The sequence below is a fragment of the Euprymna scolopes genome, chromosome 17 (assembly GCF_053919585.1).
Source record: "Euprymna scolopes isolate OS-2025 chromosome 17, ASM5391958v1, whole genome shotgun sequence".
NCBI classification, from domain to species: domain Eukaryota; kingdom Metazoa; phylum Mollusca; class Cephalopoda; order Sepiida; family Sepiolidae; genus Euprymna; species Euprymna scolopes.
In genome coordinates, this window is record NC_136498.1 from 73,140,549 (window position 1) to 73,162,192 (window position 21,644).

Here is a 21,644-nt window from a genome sequence, read left to right on the forward strand (position 1 = left end):
ATATTACTATTTTCGACATGACAATTAAGTACTGTTGTTTTTGCTTAAAACGACATATTTAAAAAATCAATCTGTTCACTATTTCGTTATTTCTTTTACCATCCCTTTTGGGATTATTTTCCTATTACAAGAAAATAGTTCTCAACTCAAGAACCCAAGCTTCACGAATGACTCAACGTTCTCCAAAACAGCACCATTCAGATATAGCAGTCTCTTGACCTCTGGAGAAATCAAGGAGACAACCCTGACTTCAGTCGTGATGTTCCTAGATAAAAGTAGGTTTTGTTTTTTTCTTTTTACCCCACACAAAGCACAACGTGATTAAGAGGTTAAGGGTAAGAGGTTACTGTGAATTAGGATCATCCTAATCGGGGAGTTGAGCAGTGAGATGCTTGTTTACATTACATTTATACAGCTGCATGTTAGTACAATCAGGGAAGCAAGAAGGGAATTCTAAAGGCATGCAGTTCAAGTAAAAAAAGCTATTGGAATATATAGTTCTCTGGCATCTGCAATCTTGCGGACTGACAGTTTGATTGAAGGTATGAGGTGCCTTCAATAAGTTTCCAAATTTTTTTTTTTTTTTTTTTTGTACAGGCATTTGAAATTGTTGTAGACCGTTGAACATTCAGTATGTTATTGCTACACATGAGATGACTGACCAATTTTTATGATTTCAGGTTCAAATGAACAACTACAGCAGGAATTAGAATACACCTTACTAAAACCTGATTGTCACAGCTGGTGAATTTCAAAAATGCAATCTGGACGTGAGGACACTTTAGAAGAACGATATGCAATAAAATTCTGTTTTAAACTTGGAAAAAATGCCACAGAAACATATGTAATGTATGTTTTTGGACTAGCTTGCATAAATCGAATCGAGCATCAGGTTTTTAGTAGCATAAGAGATTCAAGGAAGGCAAGGAGTCTGAGAGAGATGATGAAAGGCTGTTGTTATGAGACAACTGAGGAGATGAAAGAGGATGTGGCAAGAGTCATAGACACGCACACACAAGAGGACTTCCATGGAGCCTTTCAGAAGTTGTTGGAACAGTACAATAAGTGCATTGCAGCCAGAGGAGATTACTTCAAAGGAAACTAGAGTTTTATGTGTGTACTATCAATAATAAAGATGCTTATATGAAAAAAAAGTCTGGAAACTTATTGAAGGCACCTTGTATTTACATGAAGGGCACCAGTGCAGAACATTCCATTAAAGTACTTGCAAAACAAACAAAGAAACATCTATATATATATAAGCGAAAATGTGTGTATGTATGTTTGCTTTTTCTGTATGTCCAAGAAAGGCTTTTTTCAGAGAAGCGGTCGGTCGGCTCGCAACTTCTTCAAACTGTTTATATCACATATAAATTGTAATATCTCCAAGTTAACAATGGAGCTCGCCTGTCTATTTAATTTGCTCAACTCCAGGAAGATAAATATTCAACAGTTTTCGCTCGCCACGTGTGGATTAGGCTTTTTCCTATAATAAAAGCGACACTAATTCTGGTGGTATTTTTCCGGTGGCGATCGCCAGAAATGTCCGAAAGCAATCAAGCTTTGATCAATGTGGAAATATTTTCCTTATATCAAACAATTGCTATTTAAATTGGACAAAGGGAGCTGGTCTCCCCACCCCAACACACATCTTGGGAAAATAAAAATAAAAACCTCGCAGTCAAAGCTGACCTCATTAAAACGTGCACCTAAAAAAAGCGTTCTCGCAGTAAATGAAAAACCCCGCAATCAAAGTTGACCTCATTAAGTCATTAAGATGTGCATCTGCTAAATCTAAGTAATTAAATAAATTCAAACGTGCTTCCGTTTGTATGTCGCGGTAGCCCAATGGTTAATATCACACGTTTTTTTGTTTTTTTTTTTCACACTTTGCCTCAAGGTTCCGGAGTTTTGATTTACCTCCAAACACCCAGGCAACGCCGGGTACCCCCCACTAGTTTATATATATAAAAGGCAAATGCGCCGCGCATATTTCTGTATGTCTCGAAAAGGCTTTTTTCGTTGATGGTTCCGAGGGGAGGTTACTATCGCTTAGAAGTGTTTATATACCCCCTAGATAATAATATCTATGATTTGGGAATACACATCGCCTCTAGATTTATTTACGTCGATTTTTACAAAATTCTTGCTATTTCAGCCCGTCTTGTGTTCGTTCAGCCTTTTTGTATAAAACCGAAACTAATTCAAAGCTAAGAATTGTTCCTGGCAATCGCACTGGGGGAACATCCAGTAGCAATCAGCTTTGATCAATGTGGGGGCAAACTCCTTATATCAGACAATTGCTATTCAATCTGGATAATCCCCTTTTTATGGGGAGCTGGTCCCCCCCTCCCAACATCTTGGGGAAACAACCAGCCAAAGTTGGGTAAACAAACCCAAAAACTGCCCCGCAGCAAAAGTTAACTCTGCTACTTCTATTTTGCCTCATTAATGAGGTCAAATAGAAGTAGCAGAGTTAACTTTTATTGCGGGCACGTGTCAATTCTGTTTTTAATACTTAAATAAATAAATTCAAACGTGTTTTAGTTGCTCTTTATTGGCCGAGCGGGTAACGTGTCAGGTTTTTTGCACACTTCCTTTTCCACTTTCGCCTCAAGGCTTCGGGTTCGATCCTAACTACTTACCAAAACTGTTTTTTTTTTTTAAGACCACCCACCCACCCAACATAAACACCTGGGCAATGATTTTTTTTTTAAGTTTTAACATTGTTTTTATATATATATATATATATATATAAAATATTTAAACAGGGTTCTTACTTCGCTTATTCTTTTATTTTGATCCCCCCCCCCTGCCCAACACGCACACCTCTAAACACCCGGGCAATGCTGGGTACCCCCACTAGTCTATAATATAGATGTCACCTGTCTGTTTAAATGTATGCATGTTTGTATGTCTGCCTAAAACTTTTGACAGAGGCGACAGATTTTCATGAGATTGGTATCGTTTTGAAGCTCGACCCTTTCGATGACAAATATCAAAAGTTTACCTAAAAGCATTAATTCCTTCACCCTTGGGAACTTTTTCTACAGGGAAGGGTTGCTTTTTTCGACGATATTTCCGAAAGTCATCCTCTCTTTTCGATTGACTAGCCTTAATTTAAACCTATGTCACTTCCGGTTTGGCGATGGATGCAACAGCAAAGACGTCACATTTTTTTTTTCACATTCTTTTCCTCCTTCGCGGTATAGGTTCGAGCCTGCCTACTACCACTTTTTTTTTTTTGCTCAACACACAGCTCCAAACACCCGAGCAACACCGGGCACCCAGGCTAGTTTAATAATAAATAGATCTAATATCTAATAAAAATTTAATAGATGAAAATCATACCTTCAGTTTGTAATTTTGGTTTTTCTTCCAAATATTTTATGTACTTTTCCTGTTCTCTGAACCTAAAGAGAAAAATGCGATTACATTTATAATTCTATTAAAACAAAATGATGATGGCAGTAATGAAGTGGACAACAAACAATTCCTGCCATGCAAATTCAAACAAACTTTATTAAAACAAATAATTTCTATTTCATTTATAAATTAACTAGCATTATTACTGGCCTGCAAGGCCACATCAGAAATATTAAAAGAAAAAAAAAAACTTACTTTTCCAGTAAATCTTCTTTGGACATGTTCTCAATATCATCATCTAATTTTATCTGAAAAAATAAATAAAGATTTGAAGTTATTATATCTGAAAATATAAAAAAACATAACACTTAATTTTAATCCCAGATTTTGAATTGCACAAAGGTTGGTTGGTTGGTGGGTTGTTTTTGTTTTACGGCATATCAACCCTTTTCGGGTTATTTAATGCCGAATCCAAAGATTTAAGAAAAATTTTTTAATAGAATATATTTGTTGTTTTCAAGTTGGTTTCTATTTAACCCATAGTTGGGATCCTAACAGATACTACCACTCCGGGTCAGAGTGAACCTGGGAGCAATGGCAATTAAAGGGTGGCTCCACACTCCCCAAAGCCCGCAAGCTGGGGCCTCACCATTGGATATAGTTTAAGGTCATATCTAGGACAGAATTGCTTCTTACAATTTAACTTTAGGTAGGCAATGTTTTTGCTTCTGAGGGTCTAGATAACATAATTGGTTGGAGTAGAACAAATATTTTTTTAACTCTATACTACTTTAATAAGAAAACAAATTAAAAATAATATGGATGTACAGTTGTGGATAAACATGAAATCTACTACACACTAATTTTATAAGAAAAAAATAACTGTAGATTCTCACAATTTGACATAATGGACTTTTAGCCATTCCTATATGACCAAAACTATTCTAATTAAGGCTTTAGATTTATGGATATAAAATAAACATAATGAACACAATGTAATTGTTTTTATTTTATGACAAAAAAGATGGAGTAAAACAAACCAACTCTGAAAATTCATTTGATGTTGCAATAGGATCATATGATAGTACCTACATCTTTAAACTAGTTGGATTATTCATCCTAAACACACTAAAAGATAATTTTTATAATGGAAAAGTCCAGCACCTGTCTAACATTGAAAGGTTAGTTAGTTGTGAGAGACGATGATTGAAAAAAAAAAAAAAAGATGGAAGAGTTTGACAGACGGATGGAGGAAGACGAAAAAAGAAACTCCACGCATATTGTCAGCATAATACTCTTCCACACTTACCAACCTATATATATATATATATATATATATATATATATATATATATATATTATATACACATATATACTTCATTGGACTATATTCTTGTTTCGTACTATTTGTATAATAAACCTCATTATGTTACCAAAATCATTGTCCGATTAATTATTCCACCTCGGATTTATTATTTTGCTTGTATAAAAATTCATGATATAACGATAATAATCACCAACCAGCACCAGTTAGGGCTTAAAAATCACTGTAGACATCGTAATCATATTTTGTTTTATATCCACTTTATATATTGGCATGTGTTGGAAAGTTTTAAGAAATTGGCTTCCAAACTAATCTATTTTGGACCAGGTCTTTACTATTCCCTCTTTTAAGTCAATATTTATCACTTCCTCCCATGTTTTCCTTGACCTTCCCCTGTGGACAGGACATGTTATCTTAACTCTTCTACATCTACTGAGCCAAGAATTTTCATGCATTCTTCCAAAATGGCCACACCATCAAAGTCTCATGTTCTGCTCAAGTCTCCCTATATTATTCAGATTTAATCCTCTAAGGACCGGAGGTTATCTCGTCAGCATCAGACAAGGCCAAACTATTTGCCAAGAACTTTGTAGCTAATTCTACCCTATGCGACCAAGGCCATCAACTCCCCATATTTCATCCTATAACAGACAACATGCTATGCAACATACAAATATCTGTGCATGAGGTCGCCAAGCTAATCAAGAACCTTGATTCCAGTAAAGCAACTGACCCTGACGGTATTCCAATTATAGTGTTAAAAAAGCTACAACCGGAACTTGCCCCTATACTTACAAAACTGTTTAAACGTTGCCTTAAGAAATGCTTTCCGACTCCCTTGAAAACCTCATCAGTATGCCCTGCATTTAAGAATTCAGATGATAAATCATCTCCCTCTCAGTACAGACCAATAAGTCTCCTGTGTGTCACAGTAAGTTGCTGGAATTTATATTAAATAAAGTATTAGTCAACCACCTCAGCAGAAATAACATCCTTAGTGACATGCAATATGGTTTCCGTTCTGCTAAATCTACAGCAGATATGCTAACGGTTATATCTCATAGGATTAATGAATCTTTCGATAAAGGCTTCCTTTCTAGGGCAATTGTTCTTGACATATCAAAGGCTTTCGATAAGGTATTGCATAAAAGCCTACTTGACAAGACTTCCAGCTACAGTATAACTGGAAATGTTTTCTCAATTATTAAATCATTTCTCTCTGATAGGCTCGTAAGAGTAATGGTTGATGGGCAGAAATCAGAGGCCCACAGTATTAATGCTGGAGTCCCTCAGGGGTCCATTTTGGGGCCAACTCTCTTCCTGATCTACATCAATGATCTCCCAAAATACATACTTAAATCATCCATTGACATCTATGCTGATGACACAACCATCTATGGCAACACATCAAAGGCTGTAAATGACAAAGTTCTCTCTGATTCTCTCTCCTCTGATCTTGAGCACGTGGTACAGTGGGGGAAGAGGTGGCTGGTTACTTTTAATGCATCTAAAACCAAGCTCATATCTTTACATCATCAACGCTCTGATTCCCATCTGGCATCAATTGAAATGGATGGCTCTCATCTTGGGGAGGCTCTATGTTTTGACAAGCTTCTGGGTTTGGCCTTTACTCCTGATCTGAAATGGAACACATACATCAAGTCTGTTGCCAAGGTCACTGGGAAAATGGTGGGATCCTTCTACCGCTCCAGAAGATATCTCACTACTGATACAATTCTCTATTTGTATAAAAGCCAAGTACGTCCAAGGATGGAGTACTGCTGCCACATCTGGGCAGGAGCTGCTAAAAACAGCCTATCCTGCATTGACAGATTACAAAATAGACTTCGTGGCTTAGTGGGGGATGCTCTTTTCTCGTCCCGGCAACCTCTCTCCTACAGAAAAGACGTTGCGAGCCTGTCTTTGTTTTAACGTTATTTCCATGGCAAGTGCTCGTCTGAGCTTCAATCTCTCGTCCCCTCTCGCCAATCTTTCACAATAAACACCTTTCTAGCTGAAACCACTGTCATTAATTTTCCCCACTCTTTATCTGTGCCTAAATCAAAGCGTAAATTCCATGAACAAAGCTTCTTTCTTAGAAGTGCATGACTGTGGAACTCTCTTCCGTTTGCCTGTTTCCCACCTGATTACAACTTGGATGTCTTCAAGTCCAACATAAACAAATTCCTGATGTTAAGTAAGACACTTTATCAAATCTTCAATACTAACAATTACTACGATACTATCCCATTGATTACTGTACATGCAATAACTCTTATCCCCAAGTGGCTTCTGGACCTTGATAAGTGGTGACCTCCATGTAAAAAAAAAAAAAAAAAAAAAAAGGTCATCAGATCTAATCCTGTCTTTCAGACTTAGATTACACATCCATCATATCATTTTCAAATTATCTCTCTCCATGCAACGCATGTTCTCAACCCTCCCTAGCCAGGTTTTACTTCCATACATTATCACACTGCATACACATGCCATATAGACTCTTTCTCTAACCTCTGCAATGTTAACTTTCTTAATCTTAAACCTAACTAGTGGTCCAGATATCAAAGCCTCCATTCGGTCTCGAAAGACAAAGGATACCCCCTGTAGAGGTAGCTGCGCTTGTAATTGTTAGGCAGGGGTTGCGCAATCCCCAACCACACCTCTTCTGAAAAGCACTGTTTGAGTCCAGTAGCAAGAAGAAGTTCAGGACGACTGGAAACAATGCCGAGATAAGCGGAAAGCACATACAGCACCTGGAAGTCCCAAATGGTCACCCATTTAGTACTGACTAGGTTCAACGTTGCTTAACTTCGGTGATCCAGTAGGAACTGGTGTGTTAACGTGATTATGCCGTACTGGTCCGGATATGCCAAACTATAAAACCAATGAAAGACTAAAATATATTAATATAGAAACATGCCACCCACCAAATTTAACATTAGCAACAGAATTTCAAATCTGTCATCCAACTTATTTTTAACCATGCTGTTTCTTATTCCAATGTAGCACTCCATAAAAGCTGATTAAAGAACAGATTCACAGATTCATTCCACATCCTAAGCATACTGCATAATCACATTGACACACGGGTTTTCATTAGATCTCCAAAGTTAAGCAAAGGGTGACTACTTGGGAACACCATACATTGACACCTCCATGCAAGAACTGTACAAACTTAATGTCATTGTCTCCTCTGACAGGATAAACATGCGATTGGGGACTGCTTGTAAATTTGGTATTATCTAGAAACTTCCTCCTTTGGAGGAAGCTAGTTCAAACTGCCTAGGATGAATGCCACTTCTAAATGAATAAATAAAAAAAAAAAACATTCCAACCTTAATAAGAAAAATAGGATAAGAAATATCATCTGGTTTAAACCCCCCCCCCTTCCCATTTTCACTCAATGTTAAAACTAATGTAACTGTTATTTACAGATCTGATAGATAAACACTTCCTACTGCAACAGTCACTCTAAATCTATATAAATAAAACAGAAGATCCATTTATGTGCGTAAATATTTAACCAATAAACTATTAAACACATAACACAGAAATTAACAGGAAATAGTAATCATATACCAAAGATGATTTATAACAAGTAAAATCTTTGTTTTGATTGATGAATAACGCATACAGAAGTTTGCAAGTTGAAATGCAAAATGTTCATTTTAACTTGCTGACATATTTGTATTAGTTCCCACATGTGTAAAATTAATCATAGCTAAAAATGGTTTAATTTTAAAACTTTCTTATCCGTTTGTTGGGTTAGCTCAAACAGTAGGGAACGCAGCTGGATCACTAAATTTTTTAGTTTTGATTCTAGCTGATGACATCAAAGTCATTTTTTGTTTTACTTTTGAAATCATTACTATATATTAGGTACAATATAATATTCAACAGAGAATTGGTTGTGTAATAATAAATACAAAATCTGCAAGAATTAAAATATATTTAAACATATTTTATAACTGGCAAGATCGAGTGCCCCCTGCTAGTTATTCAATAAAAAATAGTCCAAACAAACTACTACTGCAAACCATCCATGAAATCTAAGATCACCACTAAACCTAAACCCACACATATTCCTGCTAAACTGTAGACAGCTCTCTGCAGATGAAGTGCATAATATCTGGCCAGATCTGGGCAGGAGCTGCTCGGAACACCCTATCCTTTTGTAATCTAGTAGGGGATGCTCTTTTCTGCAACTGCTTTCCCAGTGAAGAGACATTGCGAGCCTGTTTCTGTTCTATCGTTATTTTCATGACAAGTGCTCGTCTGAGTTCCAATTTAATAAAAACTTGTTTATGTTGGTCTTGAAGACGACAAAAAGCAGACCAGCGGAACACAGAGTTCCACAGGCAGACAGTTCTACGAAAGAAGCTTTTTCATGGAATCCATGTTTATGTTTAGGCACAGATAAAGAATGATGGAAATTATTGATAGTGGTTTCAACTAGACGAGTGTTTTTTGTGGCAGTTTAGCAAGAGGGGTGCATACATTGGAACTCAGACGAGCACTTGCCATGAAAATAACAATAGAGCAGAGACATGCTCGCAATGTTTCTTCTGTGCGAAAGAGGTTGCAGTTTGTTTCGTTGATGATACCATTGGAGCACAAGATGGAACAGGTGCTAGTGTGACTGCAAGAATTCTGCCATTACTAACCAGCAGAGCTGGTTATGACTGTCAAGCAAAGAAAGAGTCTATGGGGCAAGTGCATGCAGTGGGATGGAAGTGAAATCTAGCCATTGAGGGTTAGAATGAAAAAAAATAATGGCGCCATTGCATGCAGTCTCAATAATCACTCAACAATTGAACAAAAATACTGGTAATAAAAATATTCAATTCGGTTGCATAATTGGGGAAATTTATTAGCTGCATTTGATTTTTAAATTTTGAGCTATTATCAAAATTACATGTGCTGCATAATGGTGATTATTATTTTTTTAGTTGAACAGACTTGAACATATTTCTCATATTGAACTAAAATATGCTTTATAATAAGTTAAAATGAACAAAAAACTTATTCATCTAGGTAGAAGGGTAACTTACCTTGTCTTTGGTACAATTTATTTGCTGGCTATTTGTTTTTGTTTTTTTTTGTCACCCATTTTTTTTTAATCTCTTAGATATAGTAAAAAGAAAAAGTTACCCAAAATTGAAAGCAAAAAAAAAAAAAAAAAAAAAAAAGAAAACTTTAAGCAGCCCATGTAGATATATATATATAATACTAACAGACTGCCCAGCGTTACCTGCTTGTAAAATATACATAATATATATTAATTCATACAGAAACTGAGACATATACATGTGAGTATTATGTTTTTTCTAAACAGTTCACATTTTGTAAGTAAAATAAAAAATACTTGAATTGAGATCAAAACCAAAACCTAAAGACAGTAAGTATGATAACCATTAGACCAGCTTAACACGATCTTTAAAAAGTGTTTTCAAACCTACCTAGTTTTAATATAATGAACCTGTCATGTATGAATCATTCACGCATACACATTTGTGAAACAGTTGGCAAATAGATAAAAATCCAACGACCCCCCCCCCATGTAACAATTTTTCAATTTTGACCCCTGAGTAGCCTGTTTTTCCGGATTAAAACCGATTAAAAACTTTTCCACATGTCTGAATACCCTATATACCAAATTTCAAGTCTGTAGATCAAAAATCCGTTGAGTATATAGGTTGAGAATTGACTTCACACACACATTCTCACCTTTATAGATATACTAGCGAGGGTACCCGGTGTTGCCCGGGTGTTTGTATGTGTGTGTTTGGAGGGGGGGGGGTAGATCCAAACCCTATATTAAACTTCCTTTGAAAAATCGGAAAAACAAAAAAATAACAACGAACATGATATAAAAAGAAAAAGAAAAAAAATTTTTTTTATTAATTTTGGTTGGTAGGTGGGATCGAATCCGGAACACTGAGGCTAAAAACTAGCTAAGTTACTAGCTCGCACATGAAAGGAACTTAAAACAATTTCAATTTACCGTTTATAAATGGCAGGTGCACAACGAATGTAATTAGGTCAAAGGAAAGTAAATTCCGTACTTAATTTTAACTGCGGGATAGTTGTTTTGGGTTTGTTTTTTACCCAACTTTGTCTGGTTTTGTTTCCGCAACGTGTTGGGGAAAACCAGCTCTCCCTTTATTAGGGGAGTGTGTCCAAATGAAAGCAATTGTCTGATGTGATGGTGAAAACCAACATTGACCAAACGTCTACTGCTTTCTGGACGCTCCTAGCCCGTAGCCCGAGAACTGCACCATAGTTTTACATCAGTTTCACTTTTATACGAAAAAGCCGAATCAACACAAGAGGGGCCAAAATAGCAAGAATTGAGTAAAACTCGATGTAAACAAATATAGCCGTGACCCGCATTTGCAATTCATACATATTATGATCTACAGGATATATAAGAAGTTCTAAGCGATAGTAACCCCCCCCCCCGAAAAATAAGCCTTTCTTGGACATACAAATACTCTTGCACGTTTTTTGCCTTTTATATATATATATAGAAGATAATATATAGTTATCTTGACAAACTTTGGAAGTCAAACCCAAATAGTAATTCATTTTACATATTGATAATTGATTGGAAGTAAATTATTGGGGGGGGGGGCCTTCCACTATTTTATTGAATATATTTTCTTTGTTGCAGTTTTTGTTGAAAATACTTATTTCAGCTAAAAAAACTATTAGGGTGGAGATATCTTCCATCACTTACCAGATCCAGAAAAAATGGAAATTATTCTGTGTGTGTGTGTGTGTGTGTGTGTGTGTGTGTGTGTGCGCGCAATTATACAGAGTTCATTCCCTTGAATTCTTCAAAACTAAATATATATATTAATTAAATTATATGTGACCCAAGGGTGCATTGAGAAAATCAGCAGCGCCAACCGAAAGCTATCAAAATATTAGCACAGCCATTAAAACACGTTTACAAATTAGCAGGGGGGGGGGGCATGTTGTGGTCAAGAGAGAAGCAAAGTGCACGCCGGGAAGATGGACATGTAAATACGAGGGCAAGAAAGCATGGCAAGTGCCAACATGAGGGGAGAAGGAAGTTGCATTCTGGGAAAGATGGATGTATTAAAGTTGAGGACGAGAAAGGGCTGGTGAGCACCAGCATGATGTGGTGGTGACAGACTTTTAAAAAGCACATATATGTGCAAAAACACTTTAGAACTATAATGAAACATGTTATTTTGGAGGAACTGCGAATAAATGCATTTCATTTGCACTTAAAAAAATGCTGAATCAAATTTTTATTTCTTTCTTTTGTTTTTTTCTTTGTGGCGGTACCAGACAGCGTGTTGGTCAGAGAGGTTTGAAGTGTAACGAAATCAGATAAAAAATAACGGCCACGTTACATATGCAACTTCAAGCATGTCTGGGTTCATCTTTCTTGCATTCACATTAATTTACACGGGAGCGGGATTCCATGGAAATTCCACAGAGTGTTCTAGATTAGTGTTTATAGGTATAAACAATACAGTGTGTTTCTAACAAAATTATTTTCATAAAAATTGTCAACAACATGTTAAACTTACCCTTTTAGGGATAATTGGGCTGTCAGCCATTTTCTTAAATCTATAAAAATAGAAATGAAAAAAAATTTTAAATGTACATTACAAATTGGAAATACAGGAGTTTCGTCACATCTTTAAAAACTTTATTTCATAAGGTTACTTAGAAAATATTGGAAAATAATATTATGAAATAAATGATTAAAATCATTGGTGTTTAAGCACTTATGTTACTGTGCTATTTTCAAAAATCATATTTTCAAGTTAAATTCAAGTTTTCCGATATCTTTATTAAATTATTAGGTGGAAGTACAGAATAATTACAAAACACCCTCTCCTCCCCATCTTAAAAATGGCTTTCAAAATAATAACATTATTTCAGCATGACTACATAAGTGCATGAGTACCAAATCATATTTTTTGCTGAAACTTTTGGTGTAAACACCTTTTTAAAAAAAAAAAGGTAGTATATATATATTTTTTTCTCTTCATTTTTCTGGTGATATTAGTCCAGAGCTATAACCAAGGGGTTGAACCTGCTGGACTAATACCACCAGAAAAATGAAGAGAAAAAAAAAAAAAAATACAAATCTTCTTTAAAAAAGGTGTCTACAGTGAAAGTCTCAAAAAAAGAATCATTTTAATCATTTAATTAACATTATTTGGTTCGCTCACTTAAGCTCACATGCGCAGATCATGTTATAATCATAAGATCATTTTCACCATCTTAAAAATTTTATAATCGTTAATTTCAACTGTATTTCAGGCGATTAGCGTTGGCCATGTGGTGTGTTCCTTGCTCATGGAGTCAGAGATGGTTTCGTAGCCAGGTTCGAATCTCCCGACCGGCTGTAATCATAAATCCCTGCACTGATGATTCCCGAAATATGACTATCATAAATTGTAGTTTCATCCAATGCCTCAACCAGCAAATTCTAGCCAAGCTACAAATATAATTTGCTGATTTCTTTCTGTCCTCTGATGAGAAGAATAGCAAGAATCGCATTCTTTGAAAATTAGAAAATCTTAGCAAATTATAATTGTAGCTAGGCTAGAATTTGCTGGTTGAGGCATTGGATAAAACTACAATTGTATATTTTAATTTACAGTTTTAATTTCTTTTCTCATATATATATATATATATATATATATATATATATATATATATATATATATATAGAAGAGAAAAGAAATTAAAACTGTAAATTAAAATATACAATTAAATTTATTATTCGACAGAATACTCCTGAAAACAATTTTCAAAGTCCTTATTCCACAGATTTTCAAAGAATGTGGTTCTTGCTATTCTTATATATATATATATATACTAGCAAAAGTACCCGTCGTTGACTGGGTTCAAAAGCAGCCTGCAGAAAATGGACTCTGATTTATGAAAGTATGAGAGGTTATGAAAAGGAAGGGTTGTAAAGAGATACCAAAGCAAAATATGATGAAAGTAAAAATAAAATAGATAAACCCCATAATTTATTATACCATACCTGTTCACACTGAAACACTTATCACAATATTCTGTGGATCTATATTAAAAAACCTTGTTAAACTTTGTGACATATTTCCATTCTATGGAGTTCAGGCGAGAACACCCCATAATTTTGTTATACAATATTTCTTCAAACTGAAACAATTATCAAAGTATACTTATGCAGAGAGATATGAAAAGTCTTTATTAAAGTTTGTGCCTATTTCCATTCTATGGAGGCCAGGTGCGAACGCAAACCCTACAATTTTATTATACCATCCCTATTTAAGTTAAAACATACTTATCAAAGTATTCTTATGTACATCTATATCAAAAACACTTGTAAACGGTTTTTTTTTTAATTTTTAAATTTTTTATTTTCATACTTTGTGGACCAGGCACGAACGCAGACCCCACAATTTTAATGAACCACCGTTCTGCCAGATCAAACATACCCATTCCTGTGTCTCGATATATCTTCTATCATTATATGTAATCAGTTTTTTAAAATAGTCAACCATATAGGAGCCTATTCGTGACCAGACACACACACACACACACACACATTCAGCTTTATATTATAGATATATATATATATACATACTTCAGAATATTTTTTATTTAACAATCAGTTGGTATGGAAACCTGTGATTATAAAATATTACTGGCAGTAATATTCTTGCTACAGGAGTTCTGACTAATTAATTATTTTGCCTTTGACTTTCCATGTCTCACTGACTTTATAAATATTTGCTAATATTTTCTCTCCTCTGATGAGATGGTAGACATCGAAACCCTATAGGTTAAGGAGATTAATTTTCTAAAGTATTCTGTGTCTTGCTTAGAATAATAAAAATCTTTGATATGAAACTCAAACACTTCATTTCAATAAGGTTTTTTTTCAAAATTCATTGAATCACTATATATATATATATATATATATATATATATATATATATTTAAATCGTGTTATTGAAAATTTATTCAATTATTTATTGTAAAAAAGGTATACAAAATTTTAATTATCCGACAAGGAGTATGAATAAAGAAAAACCTTATTCCATGGAATTTCGAAGAATGCAATTCTTCTCATCAGAGGGAAGAAGTTTGCAAAATATTCAATAAATTTTGCAGGTTAATGCATTAAAGGAAACAAATATGAAATTAATCATACTCAGTTTTAATGCCTATTTTATTTGCTCTCCGCTGCCAATTTTTGGTGTAAAATATCTTCTTTGTTATGGATATGTATATCAGAGATTTTTCTTTATTTTTTTGTTTGCATGGAGGGAATTCTGGACAAGCACTGAAAATGGACACCTCTAGTTTCTGATGAAAGTAAGCTGAGAAAAAAATGACTTCTCTCATTTCCGGGAAAAGTATATTCGACAAATGTTGGTGGTTAGGAAAGAAAACGAATCATAGTGAAAGGTTGGTTGGTTGGTTGTTTTTCTTTTACGGCATATCAACCCTTTTCGGGTTATTTAATGCCGAATCCAAAGATTTTGAAGAAAAAATTTTTAATAGAATATATTTGTTGTTTTCAAGTCAGTTTCTATTTAACCCATAGTTGGAACCCTAACAGTTACTACCACTCCGGGTCAGAGTGGACCTGGGAGCAATGGTAATTAAAGGGTGGCTCCACACTCCCCAAAGCCCACAAGCTGGGCCTCACCACTGGATATAGTTTAAGGTCATATCCAGGACCCCCATTGAGGAACTTTTACCCTCTGCAGGGGGGGGGCAGTCGGTGTATTCTAATGCCCCATCGACAGGACCGCATAGTGAAAGGAGAATGAGCACTGCAGGAGACAAAGAAGAATCATAAGTTGAAGTCAAAAGATGAGAGATTTAGCTCAGATGTAGAAACTTGCAACAAAAATACCAACAGCATACATTCTGTTCAGCAAGTCAATTGCATACAATGTCTATATGACATAGACCATATCAGTGTGTTATTTTTATTAGGTAGGTATACTGTGGACTATGGCTTCCTATTCATCAAGACTGAAATCTAGACATGGTCCATGCAGATGAAGAACCATGGTACATGTTTGAGATTAAGCAGTTAGTCAAGGCATGGGCATGGTCCGACAATTAACTCAAAGACTAATTCTAAATTCGAGAGAAAATTAAGCTTTGCCTCATATACAGATTGTAAAGGCAGTCAAAAGAAACTTTTTAGCACTGTGTGGCATAATGGGTGAGTGAGAAACTCTTTTGGGGGAGCCTTGAGGTCCCCAACATTTTGGGCCTTATGTCAAACACACACATCTCAGTGAGTGCACATTTTTAAAGGTTGATGCTCTCGGCACATGAAGATTGATAGTTGTTTACAAACCTCAGCTGTGTCAAAATCAGCCGAGACTCCAGATGTCCAAAAGGTCAGCCTTGCATGCTGGCAGCTGAATTTGAAAAAAAAAAACAGAACATGTGCATTAAAACATATATTTCTCTCTTTCTTTCTCTCTCTTGCAAAGAGATAAGAATTGTATTGTTTAAACAGTTGAAGCCGAGATGCTGAACAGATGGGACGTATATCCGCTCATAACAGTTTTGTTCTGGTTGTAGGTGACAGACGTGAGTTGATAATCACTGAATTAAAAATGCTTCTGTTAATTGTTAAGAATAAATAATTTTTTTATAAAAAAATGATGCCTTGTTCACTTATTCTATGCAGCATTTAATTGTTAATTCTTTTATTTTTTTCCATGCATATCTATTGCTAGAAATTCAACAATTACATCATGTCTTCCATTGTATTTGTTTTGGACCAATCAGATTGGTCGATAGACTTTAAAGCCTAAATAATTAAGCTCAGTCATATTATGTGTCTCCCAGAGACTTTAAGGTCAGAATTGTCGACCTGTCATTAAGGACATTTCCTTCAGATGAACATTAGATATGAACTCTTGTAAGGTCGACTCAAGACGAGAATTGAATCCTTTCATCAGGAGGAATCATACCAACCCCCTTCTAGCAGCTCTATTCACACATCTTCGAAGACAGATAAACCTGCTTCCAGTTCCTGTTGAAGATAAAAGACTATCACCTTTTGAGGTTGTTAACAGCTCTTTTTCAGAGGCAAAAAACGGGCATTCCTTTTTTGCAACCGAGGATCTAATAAAATTTGTATTGAATGTTAAGGTAGGCCTTGTTGTGTTTGTCTTATTTTGCCAATGTTTTGGAGTTAAAACGTGTGAGAATCATTTCTCTAACACTATTTTACCCTGTTATTATTTTAGTAAGAATGAATTACTATTTCATTATCTTTCATACTAAAATGAAATAAAATGAAAGTAAATATCTTTTTCGCAATAGGCCAGTCACCCATCAAAAATCACTTTGCTTCAAATTCTGTAGAAGTTATCAACATTTTAAAGTGCTTGACAAATATTGCTAGAGATGGAATTTGACAATACTAGTAGAACATTACATTTCCGACCGATTTTATTTTCGTTCTAACTCGACAGACTTGACACTACCTCACTTGGAACTTTTCATCCCCTTTGGAACTTTAAAGAAAAAATTCAATATTTAGACATTTGAAAAGGGGTGCTCATTTTGGTCCATAGTGGTAACAAGAGAATGAATATTATTTACCATATTTCCATAACAGGCCGAGTTCACACTGAATCTCATACATTTTTTTGTAATTGTATTTTGTGTAGTTTCTGACTTTTAGCCAAGATATGTATTCACACACTTCTGTTAAGATTTTATTTTATATAAATAGATTAGTTACACTGCATTTTTTCATATTTTATCATTCTGTATTTATCTATAATATAAATCTCACCTGTCTGTCTAAATATATGTATGTATGCTTCTATTTCTCATTTTGAAACTCGGCCCTTCAAACGACAAATCTCGAAAAATTGGCCAAAAACATTAATTCCTTCACCCACAACTGGGCACTTTTCTACAGGAAGGTGTCGCTTTTTTGCCGATATTTTCGAAGTCATCCCCTCTTTTTGATTGTCTAGCCTTAATTTAAACCTATGTCACTTCCGGTTTGGTGATGGGCACAACAACTAACGCGTCACGTTTTTTTTTTACTTTCTTTTCTGCCTTCGCATCACGGATTCAAGCCCGTCTACCACAACTTTTTTTTTTTTTGCTCAACACACCCGGGCATGTTTTTCATAAAATTCAAATTAACAAAAGTAGTGTCAAGTCTGTTGAATTAGAACGAAAAGAAAATTGGTCGAAATTCGTATAAATTCCAAAAATTACGAAAAACGATCCAGTAGAAAAGGTGCTAGATGTATTTTTAACATAGGAATCAGCCACATACGTTTCCAGATATCGTGTTTAAAAATGACGCGCCTTAATTTAAGTCAAGGAAAATAAGTCAATTTGTCACACTGAATTGGTTGCATAATTCTTCCACATTAAAATATATGGTAAATTTTTACTTACTTTTCAGCTTAACAATCACCTTTAACATGACGCATATTTGTTGTGCGCGGGATACAACAATGGCCATCACTTATAACACGGAATTAGATTGCTTAATATCCGAAAAAAAAAAAAAAATATTATTTGTCTGCAGAAAATTTAAATACGATATTCGTTTTCACCATACTCGAAAACCTATAAAAGCCGTCATTTTAAAGGTTAATTCTAAGATGGAACGTAAGTAAAAATTTACCAAACATACGATAAAATTTGATAAATTACTTATAATTATTTTTCTACTGGACCATTTTTCGTGGTGAAAATGCACTGGCGGACCACCACCTAAAGACTTACCTTTAAGAAGTTGATTACGAGGAAGTTGTAAACTAAGAAAATGCTTTTCGGAATAAATACCCCCAACATCCCCATATTAAGAACAGTTTTCGGAATAAACACCTTTTGCAGGTTGGACAACTAGTCTACATTGACCCTTTTCGTAATGTTTGGAATGTATACTAATTTCGCGAATTAAAAACAGACAGGATTGATCTTCCATACCAAAATGGAAATGGTTTGGTTAACTGCCCTAAAAAAATAGAATGGCATGGAAATAAGTATCGTTTTATGTTAAATTTATGCAAGAAACTGATCCCATACTTTAAATTCTATAATTGTTTTATTTTTATTTATTTTCTGTCAATTTTTTTTTTTTTTTTTTTTTTCAGAGTAATCACTTGGGTCATTTAGTGAAGGGTATATTTACTGATGTGATCGGAGAAGGCATTGTCACAAAACCAATGTTTTGAACATACTATGCTTATATAATTAAAAAATAAATTGTAATAAATGAATTCATGGTATTATTTAGTCGCAATCCTAAATTAAACTTCGATAATAAATGCAGTGAAAATGGTTGCCATTTATTCAATTTTCCGAAAATGAGAAAAAACATTTTACCGCTGATTTATGGAGATTTTTTTTTTTTTTTTTATCAAAACGTGCGTGATTCACAGATTGATTTCACACTTATTTATTTTTATACGCCAAGAAAATCCACACATCGATGCAAAAAATAAAAAACGTAAAATGCTGGCATCATTAATTTCAGGATTATAGGTATAAAGAAATAAGTACTTACTTACTTTTGTTTCTTTTTTTGTTAAAGTAATGTTTGAATAGTTGCGGGGGAAAAGAATAAGCTAATAACAACATTAAAAAGACGGAAGGAAGAAAATATAATTTCTGCGAACCACTTCTTTCGATAACATTAAAAATAAATAACATAAAAATTATTTTTAAAAAAATGCAAAATTGTATTCATAATCATGAGAAAAAATATATAAAACGAAGTATTTCAAATATTTTTAATTAAAAAAATAATTAGTATATATTTCGTTCAACGTGACATAAGGAATACTTCCGTTGAATGCTGCGTTCCTACACTATTTAACCGGAACTCAATTACGTAAAAAAAATTTTTTAAAATAAAAACAAAAATGAAAGACCATAAGCAAATGAATAACAAAAAATGCTAACAATTTTCACTTTAACTTCAACTAAAACACTTGCCTTTAAAATAACGACGTTTAAGTTTCCAGATCTGCTGAAAACGGATAGCAAATTCAAATTTAGGGCAAACGAGTGACGTTTTCTGGCCGACATACATGTATGTACGCTATCCCACTAGCGAAATACGCATCGGTTCCGATGTTGAACGTTGTTCGATTGAGGGAGAATTTATTATTTTTACAAGGAAAGAATTTTTGCGTGTGTGACCTAGTTTGTTTTATTTAGTTTGGCTTGAAATTTGCGCATGATTTTTATGATTTTATCTGTTTTTTTTTTGTTTTTTTTTATGGATATTTTATTTTGCTGGAGTTTATGTAATTATGAACAGGAAAATTGGTGAAATCAAAATGGAATCCGCGCTATTTTTAAATATTATTTTCAAGTTTAATGAAAGTTTTACGATACCTGCGTTATTTTTTATTTAAAAATAAAAAATAAAGCATTCAAGTTACTTTTCTTCTCTTTTTTTTTTTGCCGGATTTAACAAACAAAATGAAAACAAAACGAAACAAAAATTTGGTGCTCATCATGCACGTATGTTACCGTTATCTGTTCTTATTAAATTGTTAGGTGAAAGTACCCGCGCTATTTTTAAATATTTTCAAGTTTAATTAAAGTTTTACGATACTTTATTTATTTATTTTTGTCGGATTTAACAAACAAAATGAAAGCAAAACAAAACAACAAAAATTTGGTGCATGCAGCGCGAATTCCATTATTTTGACTTTCACTAATTTTCCTGTGATTAATTACATCATAAACTCCGGCAAAAATATATATATATATATATATATATATATATATATATATATATTTATATATATATATCCCCCCCCCAAAAAAAAAACAAACATAAAATCATAACAAAAATCATGCGCAAAATTCAAGCCAAAATAAATAAACCAAAAACTAGGTCACACACGCAAAAATTCTTTCTTTGTAAAAATAATGCATTCTCCCTCAATCGAACGACGTTCAACATCGGAATCGATGCGTATTTCGCTCGTGGGGTAGTACTCGTGTACGTCGGCCCGTTTTCTGTATATCAAGAAATTTTTTTCCAATCTATTACTTAATGAATGTCGGTGGCGGTCGCCATTCTTAACGTAGGGAACAGGAGGATGTTTTGTAACACGCATGCGCATTTGTTCAGTCGGAATGGCCGCCAGTGAAAACATGTGTGAATTACATTGGATAATAAAGATATTAATATCCAGGAAACTACTTGCATGCCCCAAATTTAAATGTGATATTCGTTTTCAGCATACCTGACAATCTATAAAAGTCGTCAATTTAACGGTGACTGCTGAGTTGCCGTTAAAGTAAAAAAAAAAAAAACATATAGCAAAATGTATTTCGTTCGTGTGATTATTTAAAAAATATAATGTGAAAAAATAAAAATTTTAAATGTCTGTTCATTTTGCAGTCGATAGCTCTACACAAAATACCATTGCCAACACAGAGTGAAGAAAGTTGATGATTATCAGCATTTTACAATTGTATTTTTTTTTTCGCTTCTATTTGATTTACTGTCCACAATTAACATTCATTTAATCAAAAGTGAACGAAAATGATTACATTAAAACTTCGAATCTACTTATGACAACCGAATGTGATGGCAGCACTTTTAGGCTCGATCGATGTACTATGTTACTGTTAATTTGAACAAAAAATATCCAAGCTTATTAAGCCTGGCAAATAGTAATTTGGGTATTTTTTTTCTTTTCACCTCAGCAAAATTAAAATTAAATTGACGACTTTTAAAGATTTTTGGTTATGCTGAAAACGAATATCACATTTAAATTTGAGGCAGATAAGTAGTTTTCTGTATATTAAGACCTTCATTATCCAATGTAATCCCTTATGTTTTTACTGGAGGCCATGGTTTTTTTTTTTTCCAACTAAAAAGTACTAATGCGTATGCGTGTTACAAAACGCCCCCTCTCCCCATGTTAAGAATGGC

General features: G+C 34.2%; 1 protein-coding gene across 3 annotated transcripts in view; it reads right to left on the bottom strand.

Moving 5' to 3' along the window:
• Window positions 1-19,839, bottom strand: part of LOC145296789 (uncharacterized) — a 58,057-nt gene extending 38,218 nt beyond the window's left edge. Inside the window, exons 1-4 of one of the 3 annotated variants that reach the window (XM_080142855.1) lie at window positions 19,682-19,839; window positions 12,256-12,295; window positions 3,622-3,674; window positions 3,352-3,413 (exon numbers count right to left, since the gene is read on the bottom strand). In XM_080142855.1, coding sequence (XP_079998981.1) covers window positions 3,352-3,413; window positions 3,622-3,674; window positions 12,256-12,285 — 145 coding nt within the window. In that variant the 5' untranslated portion in view covers window positions 12,286-12,295; window positions 19,682-19,839. Of the gene's footprint in view, window positions 1-3,351; window positions 3,414-3,621; window positions 3,675-12,255; window positions 12,296-19,250; window positions 19,370-19,681 lie in introns of those variants that run through there. The other 2 variants (XM_080142854.1, XM_080142853.1) reach the window with 2 other exon arrangements.
• Between the last annotated feature and the right edge of the window lie 1,805 nt (window positions 19,840-21,644).